This window comes from Hirundo rustica, chromosome 26, assembly GCF_015227805.2.
Source record: "Hirundo rustica isolate bHirRus1 chromosome 26, bHirRus1.pri.v3, whole genome shotgun sequence".
Classification (NCBI taxonomy): domain Eukaryota; kingdom Metazoa; phylum Chordata; class Aves; order Passeriformes; family Hirundinidae; genus Hirundo; species Hirundo rustica.
The window spans coordinates 5314997-5330189 of record NC_053475.1 but is presented as its reverse complement, the minus strand read 5'-3'; the positions used below and the strand labels follow the sequence as shown (position 1 = coordinate 5330189).

General features: G+C 42.9%; 1 protein-coding gene across 7 annotated transcripts in view; it reads right to left on the bottom strand.

The window, feature by feature from the left end:
- The window catches only part of RANBP3 (RAN binding protein 3), a 66709-nt gene that overhangs the window by 25338 nt on the left and 26178 nt on the right, over positions 1-15193 (bottom strand). For all 7 annotated transcript variants that reach the window (XM_040086569.1, XM_040086573.1, XM_040086571.2 and 4 more), the window contains 4 exons: positions 13663-13699; positions 13489-13572; positions 10982-11053; positions 9731-9796 (listed from right to left, as the gene is read on the bottom strand). In XM_040086569.1, coding sequence (XP_039942503.1) covers positions 9731-9796; positions 10982-11053; positions 13489-13572; positions 13663-13699 — 259 coding nt within the window. The remainder of the gene's footprint in view (positions 1-9730; positions 9797-10981; positions 11054-13488; positions 13573-13662; positions 13700-15193) is intronic.

Sequence of the window (15193 nt, the reverse complement as noted above, 5' to 3'; positions counted from 1 at the left end):
ATCCTACTTTTATGCACTGACATTTTATTCAGCTACACATTCCAAGTCTTCTTTTTTCCATCCAATAAAGGAATTTCCAGACATTAGTAAGATTTTTTTTTTAATCCATACAATCAAACATATTGTTACAATAATAGTTGTGTTGTGTCACTTAACAATCTTCTGGCTTTTTGAATTAACCTGGCCTCTTTGGTTGTTATAATAGTAAGAGGCACAGCACTATAACTCTAATTCTGCTATGATTCAAAAAGCTAATTGACCTTAAACAACCTAATGAAAAAAATCCCAAACACTGTAACAAACTCCAGAAGGTCATGACAAGCCCAGGAGGTTCAGTTTTCTTCACTGGAAAAAGTCAAGATGAACGCTTGACCAAATTAAATACTGCAACAGAACTCACTCATGGCAATTAGTTCCAGTTCAGGTCACCCATATTCAAAAGGTATGACATCAGATTATAAAGCTATCCTAAATTCAAATGTTCAGAAGCTCAAAACAGCTTGTTCTTTTCTTAATTTATCACTCTTACTTGCAAGTGAAATTAAGATTCCATATAGTTATGTGTGCTGGCTTGAAAGCAAAACCATCAAGAGACTGCAAGTCAGAAAAACAATTTAATAGAAGGAAAAAAAAAAAAAGGTAAAATAAAATAAATGCAATAGTACAAAAGATCACTGACAAAAAAAAAAAAAAAAAAAAAAAAAAAAAAAAAAAAAAAAGGTAAAATAAAATAAATGCAGTAGTACAAAAGATCACTGACAGAGTCAGAATGCAACATGAAGCCCTGTTAGTCAGGGTGGTGGTAGCAGTCCAGATGAAGTGGTCTTGTTGAAGCAGTGATCCCATAGAGAGGTCTGGTAGCTCTTGTCTGCTGGGAATCTGGTGGGCAAGGCTGCCTGTGCTGTCCCAAATCCCAGATTATATCCAAGTGGGAATGCTTGGATGCTCCCCCTGGGTGGAGCATCTCACAATGGGCTGATATCATTTTATGAGTCTTGCACTGGGTCCTTGATTGCCCATTAAACAGAGAGAGCTCCCAGAGGGAGTTAGCTATGAGTCATGCAGCAGGGCATTGATGGCCCATTAACAGAAGATAATCCGGAGGGAGGGGTGTCCTAGGGTGACTGTGTATCCCCCAATGGTCTATTGGGCGCAAAGGGGAGGGGAAGCACAGGGTTTTTTTCCCCAGGACAGCTCTGCTGCTCAGAGTGACCTTGAAGCGGGGGAGTTGGAACACTGCAAGATGAAAGAGGCTCTGTTGTTTTTCCCTGGCAGTTAGTTAGTTTAGTGCTAGCGTAGTTAGACGCTGTAGAATAGCTGAAGCTTTTTGCCTTCCCCCCCCCCCACTTTTTTTTTTTCTTTTTTCCTTTTCTCTTCCTTCCTTTTTTCTTTTTTGCCCTCTCCTCGGAACTGTGCCAACCTCTCCGGACTAAGGACCTGGGGGAAGCACCAGGGGCCTCCACAGGGGACCCACCCCACCAAGACCAGCCCTGCACATCTCCTTTTCTCCCAGCGCCAGCGGAGACGGAGCAGCGGAGCACAGTGACTATCTTCAAGCGGAGACTTTCTTTCTTTAAGTTTGTTATCCTTCCGTAAGCAGCACGAAGCTCTTGTCATCAGGTACTGTGCTGGGAGTGCTTTGCCTGTTTAATAAACAGGTTTTTAAACCACTTCTGTCTGAGGAAGTCTTTTCCCGAACCGGCTGGGGCAGGAGAGGGGGGCCCAGTGGGAGGGTTTCTCCCAAAATCTGCCTGAAACCACCACAAGGGGGCAAGGGAAACACTGCCCAGCCTAGTTTCAACAGCTCATGTAGATGGTGATAGAATACATACTTTGGACCCATTTTGCATTGTAACTTAGGACATAATCCACCCCTTATTCTATTGCCATCTCTATCACACCCAAATGAATACATTCTTACAGACAGATATACGCATACTTGTAGATACACATATACATACGTAGAGAATGAAACCTTTCACACTGTTCTCACTTAAAATTAGGTCTCCTTGTGGTACACAATGGATTTCCCCATCTTTCTGCATTACCCACCAAGTGGAACCAAGTCCTTGAGAAAAAACAATCCCAGAGATGGGTCTGCCTTTGCCTGATTTGGATTAATCCAAACAGTCTTTCCTAAAATAAAATCCCTGTGGTACACATGAAAGGTATCTCCATCCACTGTGGGCAAGGGTTCAGACTGGGCAGGACCAGCTCGATTGATCAACCCTCAGGTGTTGACCATCCAGGTGGCCTTTGCTAAGCTCACTTCCCAATTTTTGAAGGTCCCCCTGCCAAGCGCCTTTAGGGTGGTCTTAAGTAGTCTATTACACCGTTCAACTTTCCCAGCAGCTGGTGCATAAGGGATGTGATATATCCATTCAATGCCATGTTCTCTAGCCCAGGTGTTTAAAAGGCCATTCTTGAAAGGGGTCCTGTTGTCTGACTCAATTCTCTCTGGGATGCCATGTCTTCACAGGACCTGCTTTTCAAGGCCTAAGATGGTATTCTGAGCAGTAGCATGAGGCACAGGGTAGGTCTCCAACCATCCTGTGGTTGCTTCCACCATGGTCAGCACATAGCACTTGTCTTGGCGGGTTTGGGGAAGGGTGATGTAGTCAATTTGCCAGGCTTCCCCATACCTGTACTTCAACCATCATCCAATGTACCACAGAGGCTTCACCCACTTGGCCTGCTTGATTGCAGCGCAGGTCTCACAGTTGTGGGTGACCTGTGAGATGTTGTCCATAGTAAGGTCCACCCCTCAGTCACAGGCCCATCAGTATGTTGTATCTCTCCCCTGATGACCAGAGGCATCATGGGCCCAACAAGCTAGGAATACTTCTCCCTTGTGCTGCCAGTCTAGGTCCACCTGCGATACTTTCACCTTGGCAGCTTTGTCCACCTGCTCGTTGTTGCGACAACAAGCCTGACTCTTGGGTACATGTGAATCCACATGTCGAACCTTCATGGTCAGCCTCCCTACTTAGGCGGCAATGTCCTGCCAAATCTCAGCAGCCCAGATGGCTTTCCCTCTGCAGTGCCAGGTGGCCTTTTTCCAGCGATTCAGCCATCCCCACAGAGCATTAGCTACCATCCACAAATTGGTGTAGAGATAGAGCCTCAGCCACTTCTCTCATTCAGCAATATCCAAAGTCAGCTGGACGGCTTTAAGTTCTACAACCTGACTCAATCCACCTTATCCCTTGGTAGCTTGTGCAACTTGTCGTATGGGGCTCCATACTGCAGCTTTCCATTTCCGGTTAGCACCTACAATTCGGCAGGAACCATCAGTGAAGAGGGCATATTGCCTTTCAGTGTCCAGTAGCTCATTATAGGGGGGGGCTTCCTCAAGACATATCACTTGTTCCTCCTCTTCTTCAGAAGATAATCCAAAAGTCTCACCTTTGGGCCAGTTTGTTATCATTTCCAGAATCCCAGGGTGATTTGGGTTTCCAATACGGGCGCACTGTGTCATGAGGGCAATCCATTTGCTCCATGAGGTGTCGGTGGTGGGATATGTGGAAGGAACCTTCCCTTGAACATCCAGCACTGGTAGCTGGGGTACCAAAAGCAGCTGCGTTTCAGTGCCAGTTACTTCCAAGCCAGCTTGAACTCCTTCATAGGGGGCCAAGATTTCCTCCTCTGTAGGAGTGTATCTGGCATCGGACACTCTGTAGCTTCGGCCCCAGAATCCCAGTGGTCGGCCCCAAGTCTCCCCAGGCACCTTCTGCCAAAGGCTCCAGGACAGGCCATTGTTCCTGGCTGCAGAGTAGAGCACATTCTTCACCCCTGGTCTTATCCTGACTGAGCCAAGGGCTACCGCATGAACAGTCTCTTGGGTGATGTGGGCAAAGGCTCCTTGCTGTTCAGGGCCCCAGTGGAAATCATTCTTCTTGTGGGTAACCAGGTAGAGAGGCCTCACAATCTGGCTGTACTCAGGAACGTGCATCCTCTAGAAACCTATGGCGCCTAGGAAAGTATCATGGGTTGACACAATTTTGTTTTCTAGATACAGAGAAATGTAAAATGTTTTTTCCCTGCCCTAACCATAGCATGGGTTGGGAGGGAGGACAAGGACCTATCAGAAAGCAGGCTGGGATATTGGCAGCTAAGCTGACCAATGAGAACTGTCAGTGCAACTTTGGAAGGAACATTTAAAACTAATCTGCTGCTGACCGCCCACTCTCTTGCTTCGGTGATCTGTCATGAGGTAACATTGTGGTCGGGGCCAGGCCCGGCCCGGGTCAGGCTGTGCTGCCCCTCTGGGTGGCCAGGCCGGGCCCAGCCAGGCTTTCAGAATCTGCTGCCTGCATGGAGAGCAGGGGGAGACCAGGTTGGGCCCCCTATTGCTGGCTGGGCCGGGCCCGGACAGGCTTCTGAGAACTGCTGCCAGCATGCAGCGCCGGGGAGGCCCAGGTCAGGCCCTTCTGCCTCTGGGCGGCTGGGCCCAGCCCTGCCAAGCCTCTGAGAACTGCTGCTCGCATGAGAGCAGCCCGGGTGAAGCCTTTTTTGCAGCTTAGTGATAGCTCCGAGCTGGACCGCCCTGGATAGGACCGAGGGGTGGAGAAAAGGACATTTGTCAATTTCTTCTACCAGCATGGCCTTGCACTTTTTTTTTTCTTCCACCCTGCAGCCCGGAGCGTGCACATGGCCTTTGCAAGCCTGGACAAATTTAACCCTTTCTTGGCAACATGGAACTTTTAAAGCACAATTCTTCCTCGAGAGAAAGAAGAAAGAAGAAAACAGAAGGTACATGGAACAGATACTGCATGATGTCAGATGAGAAGTGAAAGAACTAACAATATTGGAATAGGATTGTAGAAGTGCACATTTTTAACCGGACTTTTCTAAGGTAAATTATGAAGAAATTAACTGTTCTTTGCAGCATCTTAGTATTATTTGGGTAGAATGCTATTCTAATCAAAATTAAGGACTGATGTAATAGAGATTTATTTGGGAACTTTGAAACCCCCGCTCCTGAGTCAAAACGGAGGTCTCAGCCTTTTGAGACAAAGATAATTTTAGATCAGAAGAAGTATTCGTAAATAATACCCCACATACACTGAGAAGCTCCGCAGATAGAACATCACAGTCTGCGAAAACTCCAGGCGGCAGCAGATGTGTGACAGAGAGTATTAGACTATTTTGTCTTGTAGCAAACGTCTTCACAAAAAGATCTTAGAAAGACTCTTCTCCTAAGTACTGAGTAGTTATGTCTAAGTGGTGAAACTGACTGAAAACCCTAAGTTATGTCTTTCTATGTTGTTCAATAAGAAAGTTAATAGTTTGCAAGAGGAAAGAAGCGTGTTTTAAGGTATCATTCTGTTTTACTTTAAGTTTTTCTTGTTTCTCAACTTTTTTTTCTTTTCTCAGTCTTTTAATATATGCTAATAAAACTATGTTTGTTCCTTTTTAAGCTTAAGCCTGCTTTGTTTATTTTTTCTCCTGATCTCTCCCTCCCACAAAAATATTAACACTAAAACCCCTACATTAATTGGTGTTTCTGCCCGGTTTTATTAAATTAAAACCATTACAGAAAGCTTGTGTTTCCTTCTTGTTGGTAGGTGGGGGCAAGGTGGTGATCTTGTTGATTACCTCTGTGGGGATCTGGCAACGTCCGTCTTGCCACTTGACTCCTAGAAACTGGATTTCTTGAGCCAGTCCCTTAACCTTACTTCGCTTAATGGCAAAATCGGCATTCAGCAGAATCTGTATAATCTTCTCTCCTTTCTCGAAGACTTCCCCTGCTGTGTTCCCCCATACGATGATGACACTGTAGATGTTCAGGAGCCTCACCCTTTTCCAGTGCAGTCTGGATCAGTCCATGGCAGATGGTGGGACTGTGTTTCCACCCCTGGGGCAGTCGGTTCAAGGGTGTACTTCACGTCCCTCCAGGTGAAAGCAAACTGGGCCCTGCACTCTGCTGCCAAAGGAATGGAGAAGAAGGCATTGGCAATATCAATGGTCTCATACCATTTTGCTGCCTTGGACTCCAGCTCGTACTGAAGCTCCAACATGTCTGGCACGGCAGCGCTTAGTGGTGGGGTGACTTCATTCAGAGCACGGTAATCCACAGTCAGTCTCCATTCTCCACTGGACTTATGCACTGGCCATATAGGGCTGTTGAAAGGTGAATGAGCCTTGCTGACCACCCCTTGGCTCTCCAGTTTACAAATCATCTCATGGATAGGGATCACAAGAGTCTCTGTCAGTGCGGTATTGCCAACGGTGTACTGCTACTGTAGCAATCAGTACCTGTTGTTCTTCAACTCTCAGTAGTCCCACAGCAGAGGGGCCATCTCAGAGACCAGGCAAGGTATTCAGTTGTCTGATGTCGTCTTCTGTCTCTACAGCAGCTATCCCAAAAGCCCAACGGTATCCTTTTGGGTCTTTGAAATATCCATTTCTGAGACAGTCTATGCCAAGGATGCATGGGGCCTCTGGGCCAGTCACGATGGGGTGTTTTTGCCACCCATTTCCAGTTAAACTCACTTCAGCTTCTAATACAGTCAGCTGCTGGGACCCTCCTGCCACCCCAGAATTAGAAATGCATTCCGCTCTTACATACTTTGATGGCATCAGGGTACACTAGGCGCCAGTGTCAACTAAAGCCATATATTTTTGTGGGTCAGATGTGCCAGGCCATCGGATCCACACAGTCTAATAGATCCAACTGTCCCTTTCCTCCACCTGGCTAGAGGCAGGGCCCCCATATTCCTGGTCATAGTACATGTTGCTCTCTTTCTGTAAATATGTTCCTGAGATCCCTTCAAGAGGATCAGTCATATCACCATTTTTATACTGTCTGGAGTTCTGTGCCTGAGAGACTGGAGCAGCATTGACTCTAGATGAGCTCCTTGTGGTAGGTGTCTCTCTTTTCAGTTCACGTACCCGGGCTGCTAAGGAGGAGGTGGATTTTCTATCCCACTTCCTCACGTCTTCTCCATGCTCCTGAAGAAAAGACCAGAGGTTATCTTGTGGAGTGCATCCTCTCTCCCTGGCTGGCAGATGCCTGCTCCTAATGACAGAGACTCTTGTTAACTCTGGTGAGATGTGATAAATTTCTTCCTTAAGTTCCTTTTTCAGTTTCTGATGACCCCCTTCAATCAAGCTCTGGACTTGCTCAGCCAGCCTTGTTTCCATGGACAAGAAATGGGGCAGCGACAGTGTCCTCATAAATTCTTAGTTTATTGAGCAAGATGCCCACCTTGTCCTCGCCTTCCCTCCATTGCAGCATTGCCAAGTAATAGGAGTACATCTCTGGTCCAAGCTGTGCGAATTTTAACCACATCTGCGATGTGCACTGGACATCATCTGGGCTTTTAGGAAATCTCTCGTCTTCTGAGAAAATGATCTCCAGCACAGCCAATTCCCTCAGGCATTGCATGCCTTGCTCCATTGTGCTCCATTTTCCTTGGTGCACCTGGAGGTCTTCTTTACAAAGGTATCTGTCCCTCACACTTGTTAGCAGTCGCCGCCAGAGGCTGAGAGTTTGTTGGGTTCTCCCGATCCCCTGGTCAATGACCACATCCCGGGACAGTGATCCCAATTGCCTGGCCTCACTTCCATCCAGAATGGTGTCATTGGCTGCAGTGTCCCAAATGCCGAGCAGCCAAGTCAGGATTGACTCGTTTGTCTGGCAGGTGAATTCCCACCGCAGGTCACGCAGTCCACCCAGGGACAGAGAGAGGGTGATGATCTCTGGCTCTGTCTCTTCTGCTGGGTGCGAAGGTCCTGCCACATCCTCATCAGTCACTATGCGGACAGATTTGCTCTTCAATTTCTTCTTCTGAGCAGGGGCAACTGCTACTGGTTGAGGCTGTTCTGCTTCAGTGACGGTTTGTATGGAGATGCTGATGGCACCTTTGGTTTCTTTCTCCTCTGACAGCCTGCATAGACACTGACATTGTTGCTTTGGTTTTGGTTCCTCTCTCCTCTGTGACAGTCTACGTAGATGCGGTTCCTATCTCCTCTGTGACAGTTTGTGTAGACACGGACACTGATGCTTTGCATTTGTTTTTTTTTCCCTCTTCCTCAAGAAGACGCTGCACCACACCATGTAGTGTTTGATTTCTAAGGATGGTGCAGGCCGTGCAGAGAAGACAAAGCAGAACTAACAATATTATGCTGTCCTTGTCACCCAGAGACAACTCAATATTTTTGAAAACTGCTGTGCCAGGCCTGAAAGGCTGGAAAAAATCATTCTTTACCCCTCCCCACAGGGGCTGGGTGCAATTGTTGAAGCCCCAGATGTAGCATCCTAGACCAGGACAAGCAAACAAAATTGAGTATATATTCTAAATGATGTTCATTGCCTCAGAGATTATCATACAGTAGACATAACAGACCAATAAAGCAATTTGGGTACCATACCCTGGTCTACACATGAGCATTAAGACCAGCAGATACTGCCCCATGTGTGCAAAAAGCTTGAGAGCTAGGTATAAGACATGTAAGCATGTTGAGCATCGTAGCGCAGGTGGGGTTTTTTTCTCAATACAAAATTGTAATTCTTACTTTTCTCAGTACCTTGTGCCCCATAGTGGGCACAAAAAAATATGTGCTGGCTTGAAAGCAAAACCAGCAAGAGACTGCAAGTCAGAAAAACAATTTAATAGAAGGAAAAAAAAAAGGTAAAATAAGATAAATGCAATAGTACTGACAGAGTCAGAATACAATGTGAAGCCCTGTTAGTTAGAGTGGTGGTAGCAGTCCAGATGAAGTGGTCTTGTTGAAGCAGTGATCCCATAGAAAGGTCTGGTAGCTGTTGTCCTCTGGGAATCTAGTGGGTAATGCTCCTTGTGCTGTCCCAAATCCCAGATTATATCCAGGTGGGAATGCTTAGATGCTCCCCCAGGCAGAGCTCCTCACAATGGGCTGATATCATTCTATGAGTCTTGCAATGGGTCCTTGATTGCCAATTAAACAGAGAGAGCTCCCAGAGGGAATTACCTATGAGTCATGAGGCAAAGCATTGATGGCCCATTAACAGAAGATAATCCGGAGAGAGGGAGCAAGGGAAACACTGCCCAACCTAGCTTCAACAGCTCATGTAGATGGTGACAGAATACATACTTTGGGCACATCTTACATTATTACATCTAGGACATTATGCAATAATAGCTTTCATTACCTAAACTGTTTTGGGGTTGTTTTTTTCCCTCCCTCAAATTCCTACGGAGCTGTAATCTTTCTGACAGTGACTGGATCTGCAACAGTAAACAAGAAACTCAGTCATGGCCAACCTGTAGTGCAGAACAAGTGTGATCAAGGACCCGCCGCTCACACTGCTGCCAAAAGCCAGGGAGAGCAGAAGTGTGTGCTCTCTGACACAATTGCCCTGGCCTGGTCACAGACTGAACATTCAGCAATGGCTAGAACCCACTCAAGGCACTCCTGGAACACCCTTTTTCTTACAGTTTGCCACCAAAGGAATTGCATTCCCTGTCTGTAGGATTACTCCAAGCACAAACAGGAGCTTGCTAAGCAACGACAGCCGGGAGATGCACTTCAGACATGCACAGCTGATCCAACGCAAAACATGGATGCAACAATATTCATTACACAGTGGATATGGGCACAACCACCCTAGATAAGACAAAATTTTTTTCTGCAGACACATATGTATTGCCACCTTCTATTTACAACAGCTGATTGATGAAGCTATTAACTAAATAAAATGCTTGAGCTGGTTTATTTGTACTGTTGCAGTAAACAGTGAACTCACCTGCACTAGGTGCCTGACCATGGATAAGTATTGGTGGCTTCAGCCGGAATCCACTGCTCTTTTCCTCTAGAAGTGAAATACAAAAATTACAAGGACAAAGCCATAACATATTAGAAATATTCAGTCACAAAATTCCTCGTGTTTTCCCCATTATAACAATCCACAAGTTCTAGAAATATGCAGTTATTTAGAGATTTCCAAAGAACAAATTCTCTTCTTCTCAAAGAAACCTGAATTACCAGTGATCATCACAGCAAATATACATCACAGATAAACACATGGTGTCACAAGCAAAAAGTTCAGATTTTTTTTTCAAAAGAAACAGGAAAAAGGCTGTGTTCACCAGATAAATGGGTGAACACATTAAAACATTAAGACATGAAGACATTAAGTCCTTCTGTGAAGGACCTAATACAGATAATAAAGGTTTTAAGTGAGAATCAAACTAAAGAAAACTATCAAAATTATGACTGAACACGACAGCTGCTAACAAGTATCTAACTGTTAATTGTCATAAATTAAGTTAAATTTAATTGCTTATTGTTTCTTGTAATAAGCTTTTACTCATGCTTTTGTAGTACGAAGATAAAAGAAATTCCTTTGCTCACACTCAGGAAATAATTTTTTAATTGAGTACCAAAATCACAAAAAAATGCATTCAAAATCTACAGCTATTAAAAATCAAGTTCCAAAGAACTATAATAATTATACTTTTTTCCTTTTAGGGCCTTAATATCCGTACTCAGAATAAGACAACTCACCATCTTACAGCCTCACTGTGCTTGGATACAAGCATACGATACTGATGTGCACTACAGTGACACTAACAAAACCAAACCAGAACTACCCTAACAAAATCAGCAGTTCTGTCAACACAGGGCTCACAGGTCACAGCTGAACACAATCATGACCATACCTTACAGTTGTTCTGCTTTCCAATACAAAAGAATAGTTTTCGAAGTAGATAAATGAGAATTCCCTGTATGCTTTATTGTGAGGCTAGCAGGAAAGGGTCATACTGAAGTATTCTATCATCACTGCCAACACATTTAGCAATTCTGATATTATTTTAATTACCGCCATCAAGGGTGAAGTTGAACAACGAAGTGAGCAAGAGAACAGCTCTAAGATCAGAACCATCATCATTTCCATTCTCACAGATAGGGTCTTACTTCTGAAGTATCAGAGTACTTTGAATCATGACAAATTAACAACAGTTCAAGAAAAAAAGCAGAAAATGAGGAAGCTCACCTGGTTCTGAGTCAGAATTGCCTGTAGAGGGTTCACAGAAGCTTGATGGCATAAAGACATTGTTCTTTGTTACTGCAGTCAAGGAAAAAGAATAAAAAGGGAAGTTGTGTACATTGCTCTTTATTATAAACCTGTTCCCAGACCTCAAACTGAAAATTACTTTTCTAGTAATTTGTTTTCTTCTAAACTAAAACAGCATTAAAGCTGAAGTAGCAAACAAGCCACTGTCCATAAAATCCTCTCAGCGTCTCCTGAAACAGAGAAAGAACAAATCTTTTTTTTTGACTCCTGTATAAATAGAGGATTCCCAATCTGAATTGTATCTGAATTAGGAATTAGAAGTGGTGTTAGAATATATAACAGCATTGCAAAATGTATAATACCATTTCAAAAGGCCCCTTCAGAGAGAGAACAGAAAGGTAAAAGTAAAGTAATGTACAGGTACTGCCTGAGAGTAGGAGTGAACACGTGAGCTCTGATGGACTGCACTGTCTGCACCAAGAGGCAACTTAGGTTTGAACTACCCTGCAAAGACAAAACTCCTACAGAAACAGAGGAGAGAACATCAGAGTACTGTCAGATGTCACCTCAGCAGCATAATAGTCAGCAAAAGGGAAAAAAATGTTTGAAAAAACAGCCAAAGGACAGCATTCCTTTTCCACCCTTTGGTGGGACCAAAGAAGCAAGTAATAAAGAGTTTTGTTGATGCCCTGTCCAGCAGTTCCTAGTATTTTCAATGTTATAGAAAAATCACAGTACCATTTATGAAATAGAATAATCAGAGAAGGAGACAGATTTCTCCAACAGATCATTTTGCATGAAGAAAAGCATAACAGTATTTACTGGCTCTTATCTTTTATAAGGCTGTAGGAGAAAGCTTAAGTGTGTTGAAAAGAGAAATGAAGCTCATCTCTGAACACCATTGTACTAAGAGCTGTGGCATTTACCTTTTATAATTAAGTCTTAAATATTTTTTCATATTTCCTTTAATTCCGCCTTCTCTTTTTATTATTGTCTGCCTTAAGCTTAAACAAGACACAGTTTTCATGTAAGTTAAATTTTCCTATTCTTAAGAGAAACATAACCCCACAAAAATAAATAAGAAGGTGGGAAAGTAAAAGATTTTCTGGAAACCAAAGCCATTGAATAATGTCAATAATATTCAAAGAGGTCTTTATGGAAGTTGCAATTCAAATCAAAGTTGTCACTGCTTGACAACAACACACATCAGAAGAGAACAAAGGTGTCAGGGAATAAATTACCACATCTTCTCAAAATACATTAGCGAAGCAGTGTTGAGAAAGGATACTGGACTCTTGGAACATCCAGTATTTAACCATTAAAAAGTTGAGTAAATTGTTTTCCTTCGCTTCTTAACAGATGTTAGCATAGAGATTCTAATTTTTTAAGACAAAGACATTGTGGAATGGAAGTGTTAGAGATTACGGGGAACATAACTGTTACTCCAACATACAATCTACAAAACCCCATTATTTTTGTGCATTCCTTTACTAAGAGTGGTTGGCAAGCAGACAGCAACAACGTTGGTTACTCAATCCACAGGATAGGATCTGGAGACCCACTGAGCTGCACACCAGAAAACTGGGATCTGAAAGAGAAGGGCTTCTTCCCCTGACTAGCACTGGTGCATGAATTTAGAATGCTGGGCCCATAAAGTATCAGCAACTACATTTTTGACTTCATAGTCATTTATGTCTTTAAAATTAAAATCAAAACAACTAGGCCTTTCACATTTTAGTCACATCTACAGAATGTGCTGCATAAAAGAGGAATTTTTTTTATAGTTCTCTCCTTCAAGGTTTTTGATCTCCTCAATTTCAACTTAAGATGGTAGAAATAAAGTAGCAGTCCCAAAATCTGCCTCAAACACTGACATATCTTAATTAACATAACCATTGACCAAAGCTAAAATCTTCATATGATCTGTGAGGAGAGATGGCACAAATCTAGACTCTTCCTGTGAGTGAACAAATATCAAACATGACCATTTCTGTGCAAGTGAACTGCATGAATTTACCCTGGTGATTTCACTGCCCTGACTGTGCACACACACAGGCTGTGGTCATTCTCTCCTGTGTATGTCAGGTGTTTAAGAAATGGAATGGGAAAAAAGAAAAGTACTAAAATATGAGCTGAGACTTGAAAAATTTCCCTGGCAGCAGAGTAACTAAGAAAAAGGTAGCACTTATAAATTCGGAAAGAAGCAATCTGATCACAACAAATCAGGAAGATTTCTGGTTAATTCTGCAATTTAACAGCACAAGAGTAAAGGCTGAAACTACAAATACACATAAACTTACAGATAGAAAGATTTTAAAAACCTATCAACTCCTTTGGGTTTCACCAAATTTGTTAACACAAGTACGTGGTTGCTGTGATCTTAACCCAAAGCACAGCAGACAGTAATGAGACTGCTTACATGACTGGGAAAAGAATGTCTAGGAATGAAAATTATCCCTCATATATAATACTGTAGCAACACTTACCTGACTGAGGAGGGAACTGAGTCAAAGATGAAGTTCTCTCACGTTTTACAGGTGGACAGTAGCTTCCATCCTCTCGATCAGATTCTGTAGGAAAAAAAAAAGATATTAGAGAAAATGCAAAATATCCCAGCAAGACACACTGATGGCTTTTAATTTTACAATAAAATTTCTTACCATCTCCATCTTCTGGACTTGATCCATCTGCAGATCTCTGAAATCAGATTACACTGATCAAACAAAAATCACATACTGAACATTTCAGTCTCTTCAGTTTCATACAAAAGCTTTAAGCATCAGTTAGGAGATTTTTTTTTCTTTACTATCAATGATATACACTCAATGCAATAATCTTCTGTGACTTACATGTGAGCATAGAGTTTCACACAGATACTATCAAATACAATAAATTCAAAATATTTACAAAGGAAGATTCCTGAAAATTTATATCCCAAGCACTAATATCTTTAGGGACTGTGTGACAATCACTACAGTTACATTTTCTATATACTGAAAATTTGAAAATGACAATTTTCAAAATTGGCTTCATTTTTAAAATATAAAGTTTCAAGCTCAACATAAACATACCCATTATTTGGGAGTTCATTCTAAAGCACTTTACCTAATTATTCTAAGTGATGTCACTTCCTTCAACAAAATTATAACATTGGAGGAATGTCTTTCTAAGCATGCTCTTATAAAACCTTTATGACACTATTTTCATTGGAATTAGCAATGGATAGTCCCCCAACGTCTTCTACAGTACCAGGAAAAAAAAAGAAGCAGCACAGGTTACCAACTATCATAGATATTCAAAAAGTCCTTGAAAAAAGGTTTTACGTATTTTCTGAGGATTTCTATGGCTCTTTCCTCCTATGTCTCTGCCAGTTCCTCAACTAATATAATCTCCCTTGCTCCTCCAAAAAAATAACCCCATGACAGATTGCTTTCACTACAGAAGGTGATTAGGGCTGCATCAGCATCTTCATCTCATTACAAAACATCTTAGAATAATCAAATTGCTTAGGTTAGCAAGAACCTTTAGGAGCACCAAGTCTAAGAGATTCCCTCAGAATTGCCATGCCCAATGCTAAAACATGTCCGCAAGTGCCACATCCACGCATCTTACAAATCCAAGCAGGGATGATGGCCCCACCACAGCCTGTTCCAGGTCTGCACAAACCTTTTGTGGAACATGTTTTTTCTAATATCCAATCTAAATGTTCAACTTGAGGGTCAACTTGAGGCCATTTCCTCTTGTCCTATACCTTGCAACCTGAAGAACAGACCAACCCCCCCTTTGCTACACCATCCTTTCAGATAGCTCTGATGTATTGGACAATCTACCTAGTCCAAGACTACCCTTTCATCCCACTCCTGCCCCAGGACATGCAAGGGACACCTCCCCCATCTCATTCAGTCTCAATTTAGAGATTGGCTGATAAATGGAGGAATGGCAGCTCATGGGCAGAGCCCACTGACTCCTCAAACCGCCTTCCCCACCATGATTTGACCCACTTGAGCACTGAGAGCAGGCTGACAAACAGGACTGCCAAGCCCACACAGGACTGACATTTGAGGCATACCTTGGGTGTAAGAATAACAGAAAGTACAAAACTTTCTGTGTAGCACTGCACACATTTAGAACCCAGATAAACTATACTATCAGTGCTCCACTAAATGCTAATAAAAACTCACACTTACACTT